Source organism: Trichomonascus vanleenenianus, assembly GCF_965637985.1.
Source record: "Trichomonascus vanleenenianus strain CLIB 3782 genome assembly, contig: TRVA0_001S, whole genome shotgun sequence".
NCBI lineage: Eukaryota > Fungi > Ascomycota > Dipodascomycetes > Dipodascales > Trichomonascaceae > Blastobotrys > Blastobotrys vanleenenianus.
Window position 1 is genome coordinate 812,384 of NW_027481886.1, and position 18,690 is coordinate 831,073.

General features: G+C 48.2%; 11 protein-coding genes across 11 annotated transcripts; 6 read left to right on the forward strand and 5 right to left on the reverse strand.

Moving 5' to 3' along the window:
* Positions 1–1,130: 1,130 nt before the first annotated feature.
* TRVA0_001S08856 (uncharacterized protein) lies at positions 1,131–2,828 on the forward strand (the record flags this gene model as incomplete). The annotated part of the gene is made up of 1 exon (XM_076682052.1): positions 1,131–2,828. One exon carries the CDS (start codon positions 1,131–1,133, stop codon positions 2,826–2,828), a length of 1,698 nt encoding a protein of 565 aa, XP_076544009.1.
* A 392-nt stretch (positions 2,829–3,220) lies between these two features.
* Positions 3,221–4,537, forward strand: TRVA0_001S08878 (ZZ-type zinc finger protein; the record flags this gene model as incomplete). Its single annotated transcript, XM_076682053.1, has 1 exon — positions 3,221–4,537. One exon carries the CDS (start codon positions 3,221–3,223, stop codon positions 4,535–4,537), a length of 1,317 nt encoding a protein of 438 aa, XP_076544010.1.
* Positions 4,538–4,641: 104 nt separating this feature from the next.
* TRVA0_001S08900 (uncharacterized protein) lies at positions 4,642–5,748 on the reverse strand (the record flags this gene model as incomplete). The annotated part of the gene is made up of 1 exon (XM_076682054.1): positions 4,642–5,748. The coding sequence occupies one exon, from the start codon at positions 5,746–5,748 to the stop codon at positions 4,642–4,644; it is 1,107 nt and encodes a 368-aa protein (XP_076544011.1).
* Positions 5,749–5,852: 104 nt separating this feature from the next.
* On the forward strand, positions 5,853–6,551 carry MED7 (mediator complex subunit MED7; the record flags this gene model as incomplete). Its single annotated transcript, XM_076682055.1, has 1 exon — positions 5,853–6,551. The coding sequence occupies one exon, from the start codon at positions 5,853–5,855 to the stop codon at positions 6,549–6,551; it is 699 nt and encodes a 232-aa protein (XP_076544012.1).
* A 515-nt stretch (positions 6,552–7,066) lies between these two features.
* On the reverse strand, positions 7,067–8,515 carry ADE13 (adenylosuccinase ADE13; the record flags this gene model as incomplete). Its single annotated transcript, XM_076682056.1, has 1 exon — positions 7,067–8,515. One exon carries the CDS (start codon positions 8,513–8,515, stop codon positions 7,067–7,069), a length of 1,449 nt encoding a protein of 482 aa, XP_076544013.1.
* A 947-nt stretch (positions 8,516–9,462) lies between these two features.
* Positions 9,463–10,962, reverse strand: TRVA0_001S08966 (F-box protein; the record flags this gene model as incomplete). Its single annotated transcript, XM_076682057.1, has 1 exon — positions 9,463–10,962. The coding sequence occupies one exon, from the start codon at positions 10,960–10,962 to the stop codon at positions 9,463–9,465; it is 1,500 nt and encodes a 499-aa protein (XP_076544014.1).
* Positions 10,963–12,433: 1,471 nt separating this feature from the next.
* ARC40 (Arc40p) lies at positions 12,434–13,534 on the forward strand (the record flags this gene model as incomplete). Its single annotated transcript, XM_076682058.1, has 1 exon — positions 12,434–13,534. One exon carries the CDS (start codon positions 12,434–12,436, stop codon positions 13,532–13,534), a length of 1,101 nt encoding a protein of 366 aa, XP_076544015.1.
* A 950-nt stretch (positions 13,535–14,484) lies between these two features.
* TRVA0_001S09010 (uncharacterized protein) lies at positions 14,485–14,665 on the forward strand (the record flags this gene model as incomplete). The annotated part of the gene is made up of 2 exons (XM_076682059.1): positions 14,485–14,587; positions 14,634–14,665. 2 exons carry the CDS (start codon positions 14,485–14,487, stop codon positions 14,663–14,665), a joined length of 135 nt encoding a protein of 44 aa, XP_076544016.1.
* A 773-nt stretch (positions 14,666–15,438) lies between these two features.
* HRT1 (SCF ubiquitin ligase complex subunit HRT1) lies at positions 15,439–15,816 on the forward strand (the record flags this gene model as incomplete). The annotated part of the gene is made up of 2 exons (XM_076682060.1): positions 15,439–15,544; positions 15,596–15,816. 2 exons carry the CDS (start codon positions 15,439–15,441, stop codon positions 15,814–15,816), a joined length of 327 nt encoding a protein of 108 aa, XP_076544017.1.
* Positions 15,817–16,369: 553 nt separating this feature from the next.
* Positions 16,370–17,358, reverse strand: PHA2 (prephenate dehydratase PHA2; the record flags this gene model as incomplete). The annotated part of the gene is made up of 3 exons (XM_076682061.1): positions 16,370–17,133; positions 17,185–17,245; positions 17,293–17,358. The coding sequence occupies 3 exons, from the start codon at positions 17,356–17,358 to the stop codon at positions 16,370–16,372; spliced, it is 891 nt and encodes a 296-aa protein (XP_076544018.1).
* A 321-nt stretch (positions 17,359–17,679) lies between these two features.
* On the reverse strand, positions 17,680–18,611 carry ATP11 (Atp11p; the record flags this gene model as incomplete). Its single annotated transcript, XM_076682062.1, has 2 exons — positions 17,680–18,418; positions 18,475–18,611. The coding sequence occupies 2 exons, from the start codon at positions 18,609–18,611 to the stop codon at positions 17,680–17,682; spliced, it is 876 nt and encodes a 291-aa protein (XP_076544019.1).
* Between the last annotated feature and the right edge of the window lie 79 nt (positions 18,612–18,690).

The window sequence follows — 18,690 nt, forward strand, 5'->3', positions numbered from 1 at the left end:
TGTCCACTACGGTGCCAAGGCAGGTGCCAACGGTAATTGTACAACCAGCCGCGGAAACACGGGAGATTTCTCAAAAATTGGTCATTTAACTGTAGTATACAACAATATAATATTTCAAATGCAGTTTCCTTAGCTTGGAAATCAGTGATCAGCAGTGAAAGAGGTTGTTGACAGGGGCCAGCTCCCGTTTAATGCATGCGGCTCAAAATAGCCTGAATATCACATCCCATAAATGATCTCAATAAAATCATACTGTATCAAGGGGCTAGCTGCCTATTTCAATCTTACAGGTCTTTACCAGCATCTTGGTACTTCTACGATTGAATCAAACGGTGGATTCACCTTATCTTCTACACAAGTTCACCCAACGATTGCAATTGTTGACAGCTAGCTCGTAAAATAAATTAACGAAATCTTGTTGTAGAGCAAACTATATATCCGAGTCAATCAAGCTCCTAAAGCTAAAAGCTGCCCAAATCACAATTGAAGTTTCGCGAGATATGTTGGCATTGCCCTGAGTTAATGTTTGATGTGTCAGAGGTGAATGAGGTGAATGAGGTGCTTCATAACGAGAACTATATTTTAAGGTTAAAGCTCTCGAATTGAGCAGTTTCAATATTAGTACGAGCTTATCTTTTGCTACCGGGGAAAGTACCGACTGTGCAACCGTAATACCGCTATATCGCAGTGTAATTAAAAGGTAGATAAATCGAAACTTGATATCTTTACAAAGCTGCACTTGGCAAGCTTATCTTCTATTGACAAGATTCCTCAGTAAATAAAGCAACATGGCAATGGTTATTATACTCGAAAACTTTGTTACGTTGCAGCCGCAGATACGGGGGGTCTGGGGGCTGGCCCCCAGCTACGGGAGCTCGAGGGCTGGCCCTCGAATACACTTCCAAGCTAGTGCAATTGTGGGGACCAGTTTTCCTGAAGTTTAACCCTTTCACTTGAGATTGCCAGTGGGGTGGTGGACAGCAACTGATATAGAGCTTAATTAGCAAGACGCAACTAGCGCATTTGGGACCCAATTGACATGAAAGTGAATTTGCTGCATAAATGATATATATTTTAACTGAGTCTTCTGGTTCACCTTTCAATATACCTAACCTCAAGTTCAACAAGACATGTCAAGCCTGCCGGGTGAGATTTGGCTGATAATATTAGAATACCTTGCTGAGTACGAGCATTCTGTCGATAGCCAGCTTTGGAGGATCCGGCCCGTCTGCAAGGCCCTGGCTTGTCTTGCAGACAGTCTGATCTGGAGCAAGGTGACACTAAATTACAACAGGGGTAGAAGTGACGGCGAAAAAGAGCCAAATAAATTCGTTACGCTCTTAGATGCTGTTAGAAAGGCCTCTGATGCTGCCTCTCGCAACCACTTTGACACCGAATGCGATACCCATAGCTATATGCTGCAGCAGATCAAACATAATGTTGCAGCGACACAGGTAAAGAATCTGCACGACGTAATTCATAACATTGAGCAGGCCCTTATCGCTATTGAGAATAACAACCCCTGCGAACTTCGCCCTGCACTCTCCTTCTGGTTGGAAAATAGGGCTGCCGGTGTTCATGAAATTATCAAGGCGTTGATTTTTCCTGGTCACGGGTATGCTAAAAACGATTACTACGGTAACGAAATATCCAGTACAAATGTCCAGAGGGGAATAAGCATTATTAAGCGGTATTATCACTACATTAAACATGCCAAGCTATACATTCGCTCCAGTGCCGACGGCAATGTGCTAGCTCTATTTACTGCAATAGTGAATGGAATTGCAGCGAATTCACGGCTAACAACGCTGGATGTTGCTCTAGAATGCTTGGAGGAAACCCCCTTCAGGACAAAGAGCATTGAACTGTTGAAGACGTTCACCAAGAACCCGCCTCAACGGCTTATATTCAGCGTGGGGAAATACGTACTAGATACGCGTACTGGTATCGTTGAGGCTTTGTGCGTATTTCCCTATAGCATGAAATTGGGCCCATTAGCGAGTTTCGAGAAACAATGCGCAGTTCCTACAGTAGCTGCACGTCTTATTAAACTAAAAATCAAGACTAGGTTGGATATCCTCCAGCTCGAACAGCATATCTCCCCATGCCAGGAATTGACCCGTCTCAACATCAGGCTGGGAAAAGGAGTTGGAAAATTCAAGTTACCTATCAGAGTGAAAAGATTCAGGTTTAGGACCACTAACAGGCATTATATGATGCATAATTTTACAATGGTGAGTAACGGCCTTAAATCATTGACGATTATAGATTCGAACATTTCCATTGATGCCCTTTCTTTTCCTAACCTGGAATCTCTGACAATACTCAGGGTAAAAACAGTGTGTACTGATATGCTACGCCCATCTCCCATGCCGAGGCTAAAAACTTTACGAATTGAGATGAAGGATTCAGAGGATAGTAACATTTGTTTGCTTAAACTCCTTCGCCCGTCCAAGGAGCTTATCGTATATCATATGCCCAAGGAGTTGCATGCAAATTTACTACTCAGCAGATGCCTTCCGCCTCTCGTTCGAATCCATTTACAATTTTACAAACTAGGGGCTGATAAGACTTATTTTCTCCAAAGCCTTCTCGCACAACCGACTGTTTCCTGGGTCCAACTCGTATGCCAGTACTCCAACCACCGGCCTTCACCTCGTATGCCGTTTATTCCGCCAGAGTACAGAATACTGGTAGGACATGTTACACACAAAGGGCGCGTAACTGACATTCATACACTGCGGCGTCAATTTATCAACCTTAGAATACCCAAAGTCAGCGATCGCATCAAGCGTGCATTTGCGCCTTGCAGGCAGAGATCTGATTGAATTGCAGCTGGGGTTTGGGGGCAGAGCCCCCAACTACGGGAGCTCGAGGGCTGGCCCTCGAATACACTCGGAGATGCGGCGTTCATTATTTGTACTTGGGGGCCCCTGGGGCGAAGGACTAATCGGAATACACGAGTTTTTCTAGTATGATATTTGTCTCTCGCTGCTCATTGCATACAATTCCCTGCACGCGAAGCTGCCATGAGGAATTGGCTTGCAATGTATTACAGGATAATAAAAGCAGTAAATTCCTGTCGAAAATGCCATAAATCAAATAGTCCTTCGCTAGATATTTATCAGTTTTGCAAATCTGGAGACCAGACAGCCCTGACCCGTCGTCGGGATTTCAAACCCTCGCATCACTACAAATCACCACGAATCATCCTGAGTCCATGAATAGTGCGATAAAGTCTACTGCCATAATAATACTAACCCTGGCAGGGGCAGTCGGTATATATGAAGTGTACAACCACATAACGGCTGAGGATCCGCGAGATGAGCGAATGAAGCGGCGTAAAAGACGACTGCACCTAAGCGGGGTCGGTGGCCAGCCGGATCACGGATCGAGGCTGCCCAGCGTAGAGTGTGCAAAGCCCCCATACTCAGAGGAGGCTCACAAGCTCTATAGAATACTGCAGCGGCTCGGAACCGATGCTCTACTGGATAGAAATTCAGTCCACCATAACGTCTCGTGCACCTACTGTGCCCGCAGCTTCAAGGAGATACTCGGCGTGCGGTATACGTGCGTACAGTGCGGCAACGTTGATCTGTGCGAAGCGTGCGAGCGGGAGAACATGCATCCTACGAGCCATCCATTGTACAAAATTCCGTACTACTTTCCTACTCAATTGAGTCCTGCGAACCTGACGCGCACCGTGCTGCCCTGGCAGTCGAAGGAAAACCAGGATTATATTCGGGATCATGGACAGCATGAAACGCTTCCGTTCCGCGCAATGGAGTGGTACAAAGGTCAGGTTGATAACAAGTTCTCGTCTGCCGAAATTGACGCCCTGTACGACCAGTACTGCCATTTGGTGGACGCTGAAGTACCCTCAAGCTGGGAATACGTCGACAAAGAATATGGCGTCATCACTGTAAAGTCTCTGACGCAGTTTCTGCCTACGCGGTACTGTGGAGCGCAGTTCGATTACCTCGAAAAGTTCTTTTGCAAGCTATATCAGTACCGGGGGTCGGGGTATGTGTCGTTTGTCAGCTTTGCCAGGGCCAACTACGTGATTACAACAGCGCCGAACCACAAAAAGGTCGATGCTGTACTGAGGTTGTGTCCAACGGACAAGACAATCCGGCAGCATCTCCAGGAGCTGTACTGGTCGTATAACGAATTGAGCAAGAATACGTTCCGGGAGGCTTTGGGTATGCAAGAGCTGCGCCAGAAGGGCATTCAGTTCGACAATAACAAGCGGGAGGCATTCATATCGGATCCAGTGGAGAGAGAGCTAGACACGCTGTTGTGGGAAGACCGGGATGAAGTTGACATGGGCAGCATGTATGATCCCATTTCCAAGGCTCAGCGCCAAGAGTCTGAGCTTGACCTGCTGTGGGATATCTCTTTCGAAGAGGTGCTGGATGGGTTTTCGCCCAAGCTGCTCGGCCAGACGGGGCCGGTCAGAGTAAACAAGGATAATCTCGTGGCCAGCAAGCATTTCATGTCTTTTTGCAGTTGTATTCTCGAAGCTGGCTTGATATAATCCACCAACACTTTAATACTCACTGCAACAGTAAACCGCTTGGAGAACAAATCACTTGACGAACAAACCCTTGGTGAAGAAATCCCTTGGATAACAAATCGAAGTTACCCCACAATATCTTGAACTCCCTGAATCGTACCAGCGACCCGACTAGAGAGCAACTTCAGCTTGTACCAAAACACCAACTCCTTCATCATTTGTTTGCGGCGCAATTCAGGACGCAAATAGTGCCCCCACCCGTACAATCCAATCTCCATATCGCCCTGCTCCAACGACAATTGCTCACTATCCTCCTCCAATGAGTTCGAGTCCTCTTCCGGAGCAACTGCCTTTTCTTTCTGCGGTTCACTCTTAACCATGACATCCGGAAGCGTCTGAGCAACCGCGGTATCAAATAACTCGTTGAGATCAACTCTAACATTACTCTTGTCTTTCTCGTTCGTCACGTAGTGATAATAGAAGTCGCTCAAGATCTGCCTCAGCTCTCCTGCATCAAGAAATTCTTTCAGCGTCTTGAATCCGTCCTCAAACTGTAGCCCGCTCATAGCCTGTCCGACTCTATATCGTGTCAGCATGTTCTCCGGATCGGTCATGTAGCTTGCACGGAGTTCGGCCATTTCAGCCACAGAGATCTCAATGTGGTCGTTGCTCATGCCTTTATCGCTCACGTGCTCTTTATATAGCGCATCAATGTCTATTGCATCTTCAAACACGCTTTTGTCGGACTTAGTAGGCGGTCCCGGAACAGGAGACTGCTGAGCTTCAGCGGTTCCCTTTTTCTCTAGTTCACGCTTCTTCGCAAGCACCTGTCCGAATACTTCCAGCATGAGTCTTTCATTCTTGATTCTTTGGATGCCTTTGGGGAATGCAATTGTGTTCATCATGCGGGCGAACCCGGCGGAGTGTATCATGGGCTCCTCCTCAGAGCCTTCCTCTTCCTCGCCCTCGTCATCATCCTCATCCTCATCCTCATCCCCGTCGTCGTCTCTGCCGAAGCAGTCGGTATAGTTCTCCGCTTGTTTGACGTAGTCGATATAGGTGTTTGCGTCCACCCACTTGTAATCAGGATGGTCCGAGGCTTCTGCATCGTCATCGTCCACCCATTTGACCTCAGGAAGGTCCGAGACGTCTGCTTTGACCTCACGCGCCTGTTTTGCGACTTTCTTGGCCTTCTTGCCTTTGATCTTCTTCTTTACTGCCTTCTTCCCCATTCTCTATATCGGGTTGGGGATCTTCTCCATGAGATTCAACGCTTTGGAGATTGGGTGGTCGTCGGGATCATTTTCTCCCACCTTTTTCAACATAAATCACGTAAATGAGTGGACTGTCGTCGGTTTACCCTCCTCCTCCGCCTTATTACAAGCGGTATACGAAGGAGAATGTCGAGAAATTGAACCAGCTGAAGTCAGAACCGGATTTCAATCCGTCCACGCTGCCCGAAGAGCTGCAACAGTTGCTGCCCCCTGAGGTTCCCGTGGACAAACCCTATCGCAGCTTCGGAAACGTGTGGCAGACAGAAGACAAGCTTCAATCGTTGAAGGATGTGAATATTAAACAGCTGTATGGGTCTCTGGCGAACCCTGGGGACCGAATTCGAGAACTCAAGAAGCTGCTGAAGTCGCTATTAGTAAACTACCTTGAACTAGTGGGGATCATGTCAATCAACCCTGAGCAGTTCCCTGGAAAGGTAGAGGATATGCGGGTCATATTGATTAATATTCACCATTTGCTGAACGAGTATCGGCCCCATCAGTCGCGTGAGAACTTGATTTTGCTGATGGAAGAGGAGATGCGAAAGAAGAGACAGCAGATTGACCATTTGAAGGAAAGCAATAGGGGAATTGTTGACAAAATTCAGGCTATGGCTAATAAGTTTGACGAGGAGATGAGCTCGTCAGAGAACAAGCAGAATGAGGATCTTGTGTTGAGAAACCGCGATTACGAGGACCAGGGGAAGCTGCAGCGCGAATCGGATATTCAGCTGTGGAACGTTTTGCAGAAAAATGGTCTATAACATTGCTCTGCGCTGACTTGTCAACACGATAGTTTGAAGGTCTGATTTGGAATATTCAGGATTTGGAATCTTTCGAGATTCCACTCGTATTATCCTACAAGGCTTTGGATCGAATAGGTCTATGCTGATGATTAGATGTCGGAGACTTGTGCTCTGGGTATTTTGGAATGTTTCTGGCGGTTTGACAATTGCCAATTCTTTTAGGATTATCCCAGTCCAAGTACTCTAAAGAGTTGGTTCTCTTCTGATTCTCTATGAAATTTTAAAAGAAGGGTCTATCAATGGCCATTGATAAGCTGGCCCTAACTCCCTGATTGATTTCCTCTCCTACATGATGGGGGTTCCTCTCCTGAATGATGGGATTTGCTCTCCTAAATGATGGGAGTTCCTCTCCTAAATGATGGGATTTCCTCTTCTAATGATGGGATTTGCTAATGATGGGATTTGCTAACGATGTAATTTGCTAGTGATGGGATCAACAAATAATTACTAAATATCTACAACTATTACCAGGATTAAACACTGAGCTGGACAGTCTCGGAGGTAATATGGTGCTCAACACCCTCAAGAGCCTTCTTGACAGTGACCTTGATGAACTTCTCGGTCTGCTGTGGAGCCCGACCAATAAAGGTGCTTGGGTCAAGGATCTGGTCAATCTCGCCCCAGATTGGCTTGAAGTACTCGGTGTTCTTGACTCGCTCAATCAAGTCGTTGTCACCACCCTCTTCCTTGACGACTCGGGCCGCCTGGTGGGACAGAACTCGGATCTCCTCGTGGCAATCCTGGCGGTCACCGCCCTTCTGCACCATTCGCATGATGATGTTCTCGGTGGCCATGAATGGAAGCTCAGAGTTGATTCGTCGCTCAATGACCTTTGGATAAACAACAAGACCGTCGACAATGTTGTGCATGGTGGACAAAACAATATCGGCAGTGAGGAAAGCCTCTGGGATGTGCACTCGTCGGCAGGCAGAGTCATCCAAGGTTCGCTCGAACCACTGGACAGAAGAAGTCGTCCAGGCGTCCTGGATCAGCGAAGAAAGATGTCGCGACAGAGAGCACACTCGCTCAGATCGCATTGGGTTTCGCTTGTACGCCATGGCCGAGGAGCCAATCTGGGACTTCTCGAATGGCTCCTCAATCTCCTTAAGGTTGGCCAGCAGTCGAATGTCGGTAGCGAACTTGTGGGCAGAGGCACCCAGCGAAGCAAGCGGAGCCAGCACGTCGAAATCAATCTTTCGCGAGTAGGTCTGACCAGTGCATGGGTAGGCGTAGTCGAACCCAAGGAGCTCAACAACCCGCTCGTCAAGCTGCTCAACCTTATCGTGGTCGCCAGCAAACAGAGTCAGGAAAGAGGCCTGGGTACCGGTGGTACCCTTGACGCCTCGCAGACCCAAGTCATCTCGAGCTCGTCGCAGGTTTCGCAGATCCCACAGCAGCTCCTGAAGCCACAGAGTGGCTCGCTTGCCCACGGTGGTGAGCTGGGCTGGCTGGAAGTGGGTCCAGCCGAGGACTGGCATATCCTTGTACTGCAGAGCGAACTTGGACAGTCGGTCAATGACATTGACCAGCTTTGGAATCAGAATGTCCAATCCCCGTCGCAGGAAGATGAGATCAGCATTGTCGGTGACAAAGCACGAGGTAGCACCCAAGTGGATGATTCCGGCGGCAGCTGGGGCAGACTGGCCGAAAACGTGGACGTGGGCCATAACATCGTGTCGGACAATGGCCTCCTGCTTGGTAGCAGCGTCAATTTCCTCATCGGAGATGATAAGGTGCTTCTTCATCTGCTCGAGGGCCTCGTCGGTCACGGCGGTGATGCCAAGCTCCTTCTCGGCAATGGCAAGGTTGTACCACAGTTCTCGCCAGGTGGAGTATCGGGTTCGCGGCGAAAACAGCGCGGCCATCTCCTTGGACGCATATCGCGAGGAGAGCGGAGTAGAGTAAGTATCGTACTTGGACATTTTTTGCTTCAATGGACGAGTGTCGAGACAAAAGAAAAAATAAAAAAAATTTTGTCCGCCAATTGGGATGTGCGTTTATACGCGCAGAAATGACTCTTTGCTATATATAAGTGCTCTACAGGTTTTCGTGAAAGCGATTTAGTTACCGTAGGATTACGGAAGACAATTGATAACCAATTGAAAGAGAATTGGTCGAGGTTTACGGTGTGCAGACCTAATTGATCGGTGTGGTACTATGTCTCCAATGGCTTCCGACGGCTAGCCTTGGGATCAACTGCCGTACGTGAAAAATGTTAAATAGTTTATGAGCATTCAAACTTGTTTAGATTACTTGAAAGCGGAAGCGGGAGTTTTTTGAATATAATCACGTATAGGGGAGAAAATGCCCTGGAGTAGCGCTGACTTTGTAAATTCCAATATGCGGCTCGTGCGGCTCGTGCGGCTGAACCAATCATTTATATTTATGGCGCACTGGCCCGTGCGGCTCTTGTTCTTCGAGGGGCCAGCCCTCGAGCTCCCGTAGTTGGGGGCCCTGCCCCCAAACCCCCATCGAAAGCATCTTCGTCAACTTGATCTCCCAGGGGGGGTTGGGGGGATTGGTCCCCCCAATTGTACTTCCTAGCCGGTATGGTGAAATTTTCAAACTACTTGCTTGGATGTGCCGAGATTTATTGGACTGATTGCTATTCTTACTGAATTCTAGTAGGTCTTAACCGAATTCTAAGCTCAGAGAGGTCCTCCAACCAACCAAGCTCGTAATTTTGTAACAAAGCTCCCAATGACTCAGTTACAGCAGCACAACGCCGTTACAATGGCTGCAACAGCCTTACAGACCCCATTTGTTACAGAAGTCCTTTATTAGCAATGGCATGTAACTCAATAAAAAAACAAATAAATATTAGTCTATCCCTCTATAAAAATCTAGGTCTATAATTTTAAACGTCATTTTAAACGTCAATGTGCTTATTGTTGACCATGAACTGCTCAGTGTCCAACTCGTAAACGGTCTTCTGACCACACGAATACCCAGCAAGCATGTTCACCTTGCAAATGCCATTCTCCACATACGGAGACTCAACCTCGGTCAGCCACAAGGAATCATACGACTCCTTGTGGTCAATGATATACAGCTTTACGGACCGCGGGCACGATCGCAATAATCGCTTGGTGGTTCGTCCCTCATTACCCTGCAGCTGGTTGAAATCAACGACCAAAAATTCAAGCTGGGGCAAGTAGTCCCACTGATAAAGGTTGTACTCCACGCCAGGAGCCTTGACAGTGTTCTGGATGACAATAGAGCGCAAACTGGACTGGAAAACAGACACAATCTGCGCCACGTCGCTCATGCTGAACCCGGAAAGCTCAAGATGCTCGAGCCGGTTGCTCGTCTCACAGAATGTCGTGATACCTTCTGGGAGCTTAAAAGCGTCCTTGAGGGTGCCCTCGAGATGCAGTTGGGAAAGGTTGGGGAATCGCATGGAGTAGAGTCTGTTTTCGCCATTCGATGGCACCCTCAAAGACTCAAGAGTGTCAGAGGCAATGGAGCCCAAGCTTGGCGCCCACTCTTCGTCAAAGTCTGGAACAAACACCTCAAAGTGCTTGACTGTGGGTGGCAGAACCCAGTCAGACTCTTTGTTGCACTCAATACAGTGTGGAGTGACCCGCAAAGACTCGAGAGCAGAACCCTCTAGTGCATCCTCGAGCTGCTGCTTCGTCATTGGATGGTTCTTGTTAGTAATCAGCTCGAGATGCTTAATGTTGTTAAGGTACTTGGAGGCCACAACCTCGCTGAGATTAAACCGCTCATCGCTAGTGTAATCGTCAATAGTGCTGAGCTTGAGCCGGGATACCTTCTCCGGGATCAAAGTCGGCTCGAGTGGAGACTTGACAGCAAAACTGACATCAATGTCCACTTCAGACCCGCTAAATCGAGATGCAAAGTCCCACACAAGATCCGGCTGGCCATCCAGCTCTACGTGGATCTTGACGCCGGTTAGCGACTCAAAGAGGTCTGCCGGGACGTGCGTCAAAAAGTACAGAACAAGCTCGTTCGCATCAAGACTGTACAGATCACAGTCCTTCGGAAGCTTCTTCTCGTGGTGCAAAGCATAGTACTTGCATACAAGGCTCAGGTTGCGCACCTCCTTCAGAGGGTACGCCAGCTCCGGGTGCTGGATATAGGTGCAGAGGCCCAAGAGATCAGACGCAGAGTTGTTCACCTTGATCTCGTTCTTCTCGGCCCGGTAGTCATAGTCGTAACTATTGACCTTGCCAGCTCCGAGCACCTTCAGGTGCGACGACTCCCATACCGAAGGGTAGATGCAGGACCGAAAAAACCGGTTGACGGTCTGGAGGTTGAGTCTCGAGGACTTGTCGAGGCACTCGACAACCTTCAATGTCACCTCCGTCGGAAGATTCTTGTTATTCACCGAGAAAGTCGCAGGCATCTTTCTGGTCAAAGGTGATGTTGAGTATCCAACAAGATGAGTCTTAAAAATAAAAAGGGAAGAAAAATGATTTGCTACCCGGCAATATCAAGCTTAATATTAATCCCGTATCATCGGGCCGTTGCGGGCGCACATCCGATAAAAAAAATTTTTTTTACCCCTGGACCAATAAGGAAACTTTCGGAGCCGATCTGAATGATAGGCCGAGGATGACTCTACATGATTATCTGCCCTGGAGTAATGGCTCCTTTCGTGTGGATTTATAGGGGTTACATGTAAATGGAGATGTCCTCTGGTGGTTGTTTTTATTTCGACCCTGAGCTTTAAGAGCGTAAGCTACCGCAATCAACTCTGCGTGAATGTTGCCGGGGGCCGTTGGTAGGTCACAACGTTTGCTTTTTTTTGAAACTTTCTCCCACGTGCATCGTGGCAGTGCGGCTTGGCCTTGTGCGGCTCATCGCCTTAACCCGTTGAATATGCTTCGTTTCCTTGAACTCGCGCTAACGTAGCTTCACCTCTACCTCTGATATTCAATATACCATAACAGATAATTATGTCCCGATAATAGGATGAACGATTATTGTACAATGTAGCTTGTCATCAATATAGCCCTTTGCACACTGGGCATAGAAAGTCCCCGTAGATTCACTTCATGTGTCCGTTGGCTGCTAGTTCTCAATGGCATTATTTTCTATACTATAGAAGCATACAATTTGAATGCCATCGACGCAATGGCTTCCAACGTATTGTGGTGCATCTTTGCTGGCGCTCTTTCGGTTTTCGGCAAACAGATGCGCGTTGGAATGGGATACCATGGTACGCGCATGGAATAATAGAATGTCAATTTAATCTGCATCCCCTTGTTGTTATTGAATGTTCCTATGTCAATTTCATATTATATAGGGATTTGAATTGCTTAACTAAATGAGAAGAGGTATTACCGGTAGTACCGGCGGCCATAGAGCGCATCACATACTAATGTACTAGCCTTGATACCATAGTACTGCTATAATAATTTCACTATGACTCTCCCCTCATCAGTTGCACCTCTTCTCTCTACCTGATTGGCGTAGTCTACTTGAGAATACCAAACAATCAATTGAATAATAAGCACAAATAATACCGCTTAGCTCCAGTTATGCTGGTACACTTACTACTCTTGTGCTTCTTGGGGGCCAGCCCCCAAACCCCCGTAGCTCCGCTTCGCGGAGGACACTGCTATACATCCGCGCAGCGAAGCCCCAGGGGGTCCCCCCCAATAATCTGCTGCTTCAACTGAACCGCACCAGCCGCATACGGTGCGGCTCTTATTTGATGGGGTGAGGTGCGCGTGGTGCTATTGGGAGTTCTCCACACGCCGTCTGCTACTCCATATGGCATCAAAAGTACAGCATCTCCAATCCATTGACGAGACTAGACAGTAGAGTGGACTCCTGTTTATCTCAGCGGAAGAAAATTGACAAGTTTAAACATGGCCCCAAGCGTTCACCTTCTTGGTCACAAGCCAATTGCCGACCATTCCTTCTCCGAGGACCGATCCCTACTTGCTGTGGCCCGAGAGTCCGATGTCGAGCTGTACTTTAATGCCAAAAACCGGCTTCAGCACGGTCTGACCCTGACGGACCACGACAAGACCGTCACCGGCGTGGACATCTCCAAGGACGGCCGAATTGTCACCTGCTCGCAGGATAGAAACGCGCTGGTGTGGGAACCCCAGGCAGACGGCACCTGGAAGCCGACCCTTGTGCTGCTGCGTATCAATCGAGCCGCTACGTTTGTGCGATGGTCACCAGACGGCCAGAAGTTTGCAGTCGGATCCGGCGCCCGGGTCATTGCTGTTTGCTACTTTGAGCAAGAGAACGACTGGTGGATCTCCAAGCACATCAAGAAGCCTATCCGGTCGACCATTCTGTCTGTCGCGTGGCATCCAAATTCGGTGCTTCTGGCGGCCGGTTCTACCGACGGCCATGCGCGCGTTTTCTCTGGCTACATCAAAGGCGTGGACGCTAAGCCCGTTCCGTCGGTGTGGGGCGAGCGATTGCCTATCCAGACGCTCTGTGGCGACTTCACCAGCGAGACCGGCGGGTGGGTGCAGGACGTATCGTTCACTCCATCCGGCGACGCGCTGGGATTCGTTACCCACGATGCTTCGGTTGTCATTGCCTATCCGTCTGGGCCGGAGCAGCCACCAAAGGCGGTGCTGGAGGTTTCCACCTCGTTCCTGCCATTCCGGTCTCTCTGCTTCACGAGCGAGAACCAGCTTGTGGCGGTGGGCCACGACTGCCACCCGGTTGTGTTTGAGGGTGACGAGTCCGGCTGGCAGTTCAAGAAGTCCATTGACGATCCCAAGCTCTCCACGCGGTCCCAGGACGCGTCGCGAGAGAGCTCGGCGTTGAACATGTTCAAAGCGATGGACTTGAAGGGCTCTGAAGCCGCCGAGGGCACTACGGAGCTCCCGACGATCCACCAGAACACAATCAACACCGTGCGGCCCTACAGCAGCTCCAACGGCGTCGTTACCCAGATCTCTACTTCCGGCGTTGACGGCCGAATCGTCATCTTTGACGTTTAGACTAGTGTGTATACTACTTTTCTGCGAGTTGTATATTGGGGGCCAGCCCCCAAACCCCCGTAGCTCGGCTCCGCCGAGGGGCCTCTACATACGAGTACACCTGTCTAGTGTAATTGGGGGGACTAGTCCCCCCAAACCCCCCTGGGGCTCCGCTGCGCGGAGATTCTTTCACGACAAAAAGCTACGGGGGTCTTGTTACGTACGGTTGGAAGTTAGTCACAGTGTAACGAAGAAGTTGTCACCATGGGGGGTCTGGGGGCTGGCCCCCAGCTACGGGAGCTCGAGGGCTGGCCCTCGAATACACTGATGCAATTGAGGAGACCAGTCCCCCCAAACCCCCCTCTGGTATTCTGCGGGCTATAGCCCATCACAATGGAAGCCGTTTGGTTCGGAACCTCTATTATTCTATTACTTCTCTGTTGGTCTATAGCGAATTGCAGTTGCTTTATCTCCTTCATATAATTCTCTATAGTCTATAGCGATTACGGAGCCATCCCCTAATCCAAGGTAAGTTTTCGTAACCGCTAGTCTACGGGTATGTATAATTCATGTCAATATCGTATGGCAATATTCACTTAACTCATCTACGGGTATGCATAATTCATGATAATGCCGGCCTATGGCAATATTCACTCAGCTCATCCACGATAGTTTGCAGGTCTAATTCCGAGTTAATGATAGCCTAAGGCAATATTCACTCAACTCATCCATTGGGTAGGAATAACATCCTAGTTCATGGTAATGCTAGCCTATGGCAATATTCACTCAACTCATCCAAGGACGATTATTCACATGTTGGGGTTCGTTGCGCCCGTTGCTCGGGGTGGGGCGCGCTTGGGTCATAAGGCCCTTATTGCGAGACAAGCGATTTTGACAGGAAAGACAGGTATAAAAGAGCTACTTGGTCCCATTCCAGTGTCACCTTCTTACCATTAACGCAATTGATAGCCATGTCGGAACATACCTGTTGCTGCAAAGTTTGTACCTGCAAGAAGTGCGAGTGTACCAAGGACGAGTGCAAGTGTAAGAGCTGCCCATCCTGCGGTACCAAGTGTAAGTCGGACATACCACAGTCTGGGGGCTGGACTAACTATTTTAGCTGATCACACTCAAACCCAAACCTCAACCTAAAAAAACAATCTCTTCTATTATGTATCTAAATGTATTTAATTGTATTAAATTTTCAAGTTGGTTAATAAATTCGTATTGTAAATGTGCCTTGTCGTTTTTGTGGGGTGAGGAGATGATGTGTGCGGCGTGCGGCTCGGATAGCTGATCGGCGCTCTCGTGCATAATCTCCAGAACGCATCAACGGTATTACGTATGATGGTTAGAAGAGTACCAGAGTTAAAGCAGGATCAGTAGTTCATGAACTATTGAGTCAACGCGTTGGATACTCTCTTCAGAATTGATTAATGATACCAGTAACAGTTAACCTTTTAGCCCTCCCAGCTTGAACGGTAATACAAATCACTTCCATCGGTTAATCAGCATAGACTGAATGGGTCGGCCAATTGAAGATCAAGTTCAATAAGCGAGTCTATAGAATAACCCCCTGTCGTAAAATATCTTGAATAAATGAGACTACATCAATAAGTGAATGCCAATGAAGTAAAAGTACCGCCGCATATCCTAAACGGGACATTGAGGTTTCACTAGATATCTAAAAAATTAAAAACATATCTCATATATTAAACTTGTAGCCTTTCAACTATTAATTACTACTATATCTGTCCTTTTATCCAGTTCGGTATAATCCATGAAACAGTTACACCAAGGTAAGTAGGCACCGTAGGAGTGCCCCATAAGGTAAGTTATTTCGTGTGTGGCGTTGGGAGAAAGCCGGCGACAACACCAAATATCCCCGACCATCGAGGCTGACTAACTACAACCATACCGGTACGATGGCTGAAGCAGAGCGAATGGATGTTGACGTGGAGGTGAAGAAGAAGACTGAGAAGCCTCGGTTCGAGATCAAAAAGTGGAGCGCTGTGGCGTTCTGGGCATGGGGTGAGTATTTTTAAGGCTCGGCTTCATGCGGTTGCTAATGAGAGAGTTTAGATATCGACGTTGATACGTGTGCCATCTGCCGTAACCACATCATGGACCATTGCATTGACTGCCAGGCGAGCCAGAACAGTACTGCGAACGAGGAGTGCAATGTTGCCTGGGGCAAGTGTAACCACGCGTTCCACTTCCACTGCATTTCCCGGTGGCTCAAGTCGCGAGCAGTGTGTCCGCTCGACAACAGACCGTGGGATTTCCACAAATATGGTCACTAAAAGAGGCTGGGAAGCGTATTTATTATTGTTTGCTTGTTTATTATTATTAGTTCTGTAATTATGGCATAGTTGTATCCAATAGACTATACAAACACCAACAATTCGTGATACATGTTGTGGTACCTGGTTAGTTATAATAGATTCGAGTAGAGATATGAGTAGAAGTACAATAGAAGTACAATAAATGGTATACACACTGTTAAGCCGCACACACTGGGGGCCAGCCCCCAGACCCCCGTGGCTCCGCTGCGCGGAGGGTATCACCAACCCGTGTAGACTTTAATATGAGTAGAATGGCAATGGAGTTTGCATATATCACCAATTGAATGCAAAGAATGTATAATTTCCTTCTGTAGTTTGGTGTACTACCTAGACGAAGAATGTGTTTAATGGAACTTCCAAATCCCTCCGCGTAGCGGAGCCACGGGGGTCTGGGGGCTGGCCCCCAGGAACTAATTGAAGAAAAATGGGATGCACATAGTTTTGTAGTAGAAGTACAATAGAAGTACAATAGAAGTACAGTAGCTGAGTGGGAGAATAGGAAGAATTGGGGCTATCGATTCCGCTTGAACGATCCGAGTACTCTAACTTGAGGACAGTACTTCTCCATATCCTTGAGGGCAGTGCTTACAGCGCTGTCACACTGATGGCCATGGAGCTCAATGAACCACACGTAGGTCCACAATTCGTCTCCAGAGGGCCGAGGACGAGACACGATAGACGTCAAATTAAGCTGCTGCTTAGCAAAAGCACCAAGAGCATTGCAAAGGGCACCCGGAGTATAATGATCCACAGTGAAGGAAAGCAGAGTATTATACTCGCCGCTGTGGAACAGCTTCTCATGAGCGGTGAGATCAGAATTGGCAAAAATTAAGAACCGCGTTTGGTTTCGAGTCGAATTGGAGATGCCCGGCTGAAGCACAGGAACCCCAAACACCTCGGCTGCAGACATGCCAGCAATCGCTGCACTGGTCGGATCACCCTTGACCATCTGAACGGCTCTACTAGTAGAGGATGTGTCTATTTTTTCAATGCCTTTTAGATGCCCATCGTACCAAACGTCAACCTGGCCCCACACCTGCGGGTGAGAGTAAACCCGCTCAATCTGTGACAGGTCGGTGGCCTCCGTGATGAGGCAGTGGTTGATAGCGACGAATTCCTCGGCGACTAGGCCGATTTGAGGTAGACTGTCCTGTTTTCGCTTGTGGTATATGTCTCTGAGGATATCAAGCGTGAAGTTCACTGACCCATTGGTCGAATTTTCAAACGGCACAACGCCATAGTCAATCTTTCCATCGATAAGTTTATGGATACAGTCTATCGTCATTGTTAGCTTCTTTCGTCATTCAGTGGGTGTTTTATACGTACCGTATATGGTGGCCTGAGGGATCAGCTCGTTACACTTTGAGTCAAATCCTTGGAGTGCGGCCTAAAAACGGTTAGATTACCTTGGTTAGAATAAACATCAAAGCGTACCTGATGCGAATACGTTCCCACGGGTCCAAGGAACCCTATTCGTCGGTTTTTGACCGTCTGTGGCATGATACTGTGGGTTGAAAAGGTCTGTCGGAGTACATGAGTCAACCCCTATACGCACAACGCCTTAGGTCCCTCGAAGATCGGAACCACGTGTATTCGGACTATTGTAATGTAAAGGATGCAAGGTATGCTGGTATTAACTGGCTTTTAAATGTAGTTTTATCAAATAATGGTTCTCGAAATGTAGTTTTATTAAAAAGAATGGTCATGCCAAAATGTCGAAGCTGGTTAATTGAAAACTCCGAATGAACAATGCATAATACCTCTTGATCTAAGAACCGCTTCAATATTGGACTATCTACAAATTTTTATTTCAGCAATTAATCAGTCAAGAGTCTCGACTTCGGCAATTAGCCGCTCCGGGGAGAACTCGGAAGAACCACTGTTGAACGCCTCAAGTAGGGCGACCTTTCGGAGACCGCTTTCTGTCGACTCATCAGCTCCGTAGAACCGTTGAATATTCGCCGCGAGGAACGCGCCGTGGGCCTGGTTCAAACTTGAGTCCTTCTCTACCGAGCCGTTCATGAGCGCCATCTCCTTGTCGGCCAGAAGCTCACTGTGGATAGCCATGGTCGTATGTGGCCGGGCGTACTCCTGGTGCAGCTTGAACTCAGCCAGCGAAGTGAACATGCAGTGCATCGTGTACGGCCCCGGGAACGCCCATTGGACAAAGTGCAATTCAGCTCCCTGTCCTTCGTGCGGCAGAGGAAGAACAAATCGTGGGAATCGTCGAGTGTTCCTATAGATTCGGCTGAAGGTAACGCCGTCCAGAGCTCCACAGATAGAGTTCTCCTGGCTGGCGAACCGTGCCTTCCAAATCATTTCAATCTCTTTGCTCGGGTGCATCGAGAGCCTAGCAACATCTACGAAAGACGACAGGTCCTTGACCTTCTCCTCGTCCGGGATATTGGGTCTTCGACCACGGTCTTTGCTCAACTCCGTCTTTGCTGCAGCTTCTGGGTCCAAATGCTTAAGTGGATCAATCTTGTCGAACTTTTCTCGTACGTTCTTGATCTCATCTTGGTATTTGTTCTTCAATTCATGAATGGATTCCAGGCCCTCGCTAATTTTTATCGTCAGTGTGTCCAGTCATCTCGGAGCATACAGAACAAAACTTACGCCTTGACTCTCTGATGCAGTTTATCCTTATATCGCTTCAACACGTCATCATTAAGCCTTACTGAGGTTCTGGAGAAAGCTCGGGCGAAGGTGCATGGCCCAACCAGCGAACTTCGAACTACTCGTCGACTCAGCATACTTGGTTATTTGGTGGGGGAGAATGAAAAATTGGGTCCGATCGGAACGGAAGTCACCACTGGCTGTAAAAATTCGTCT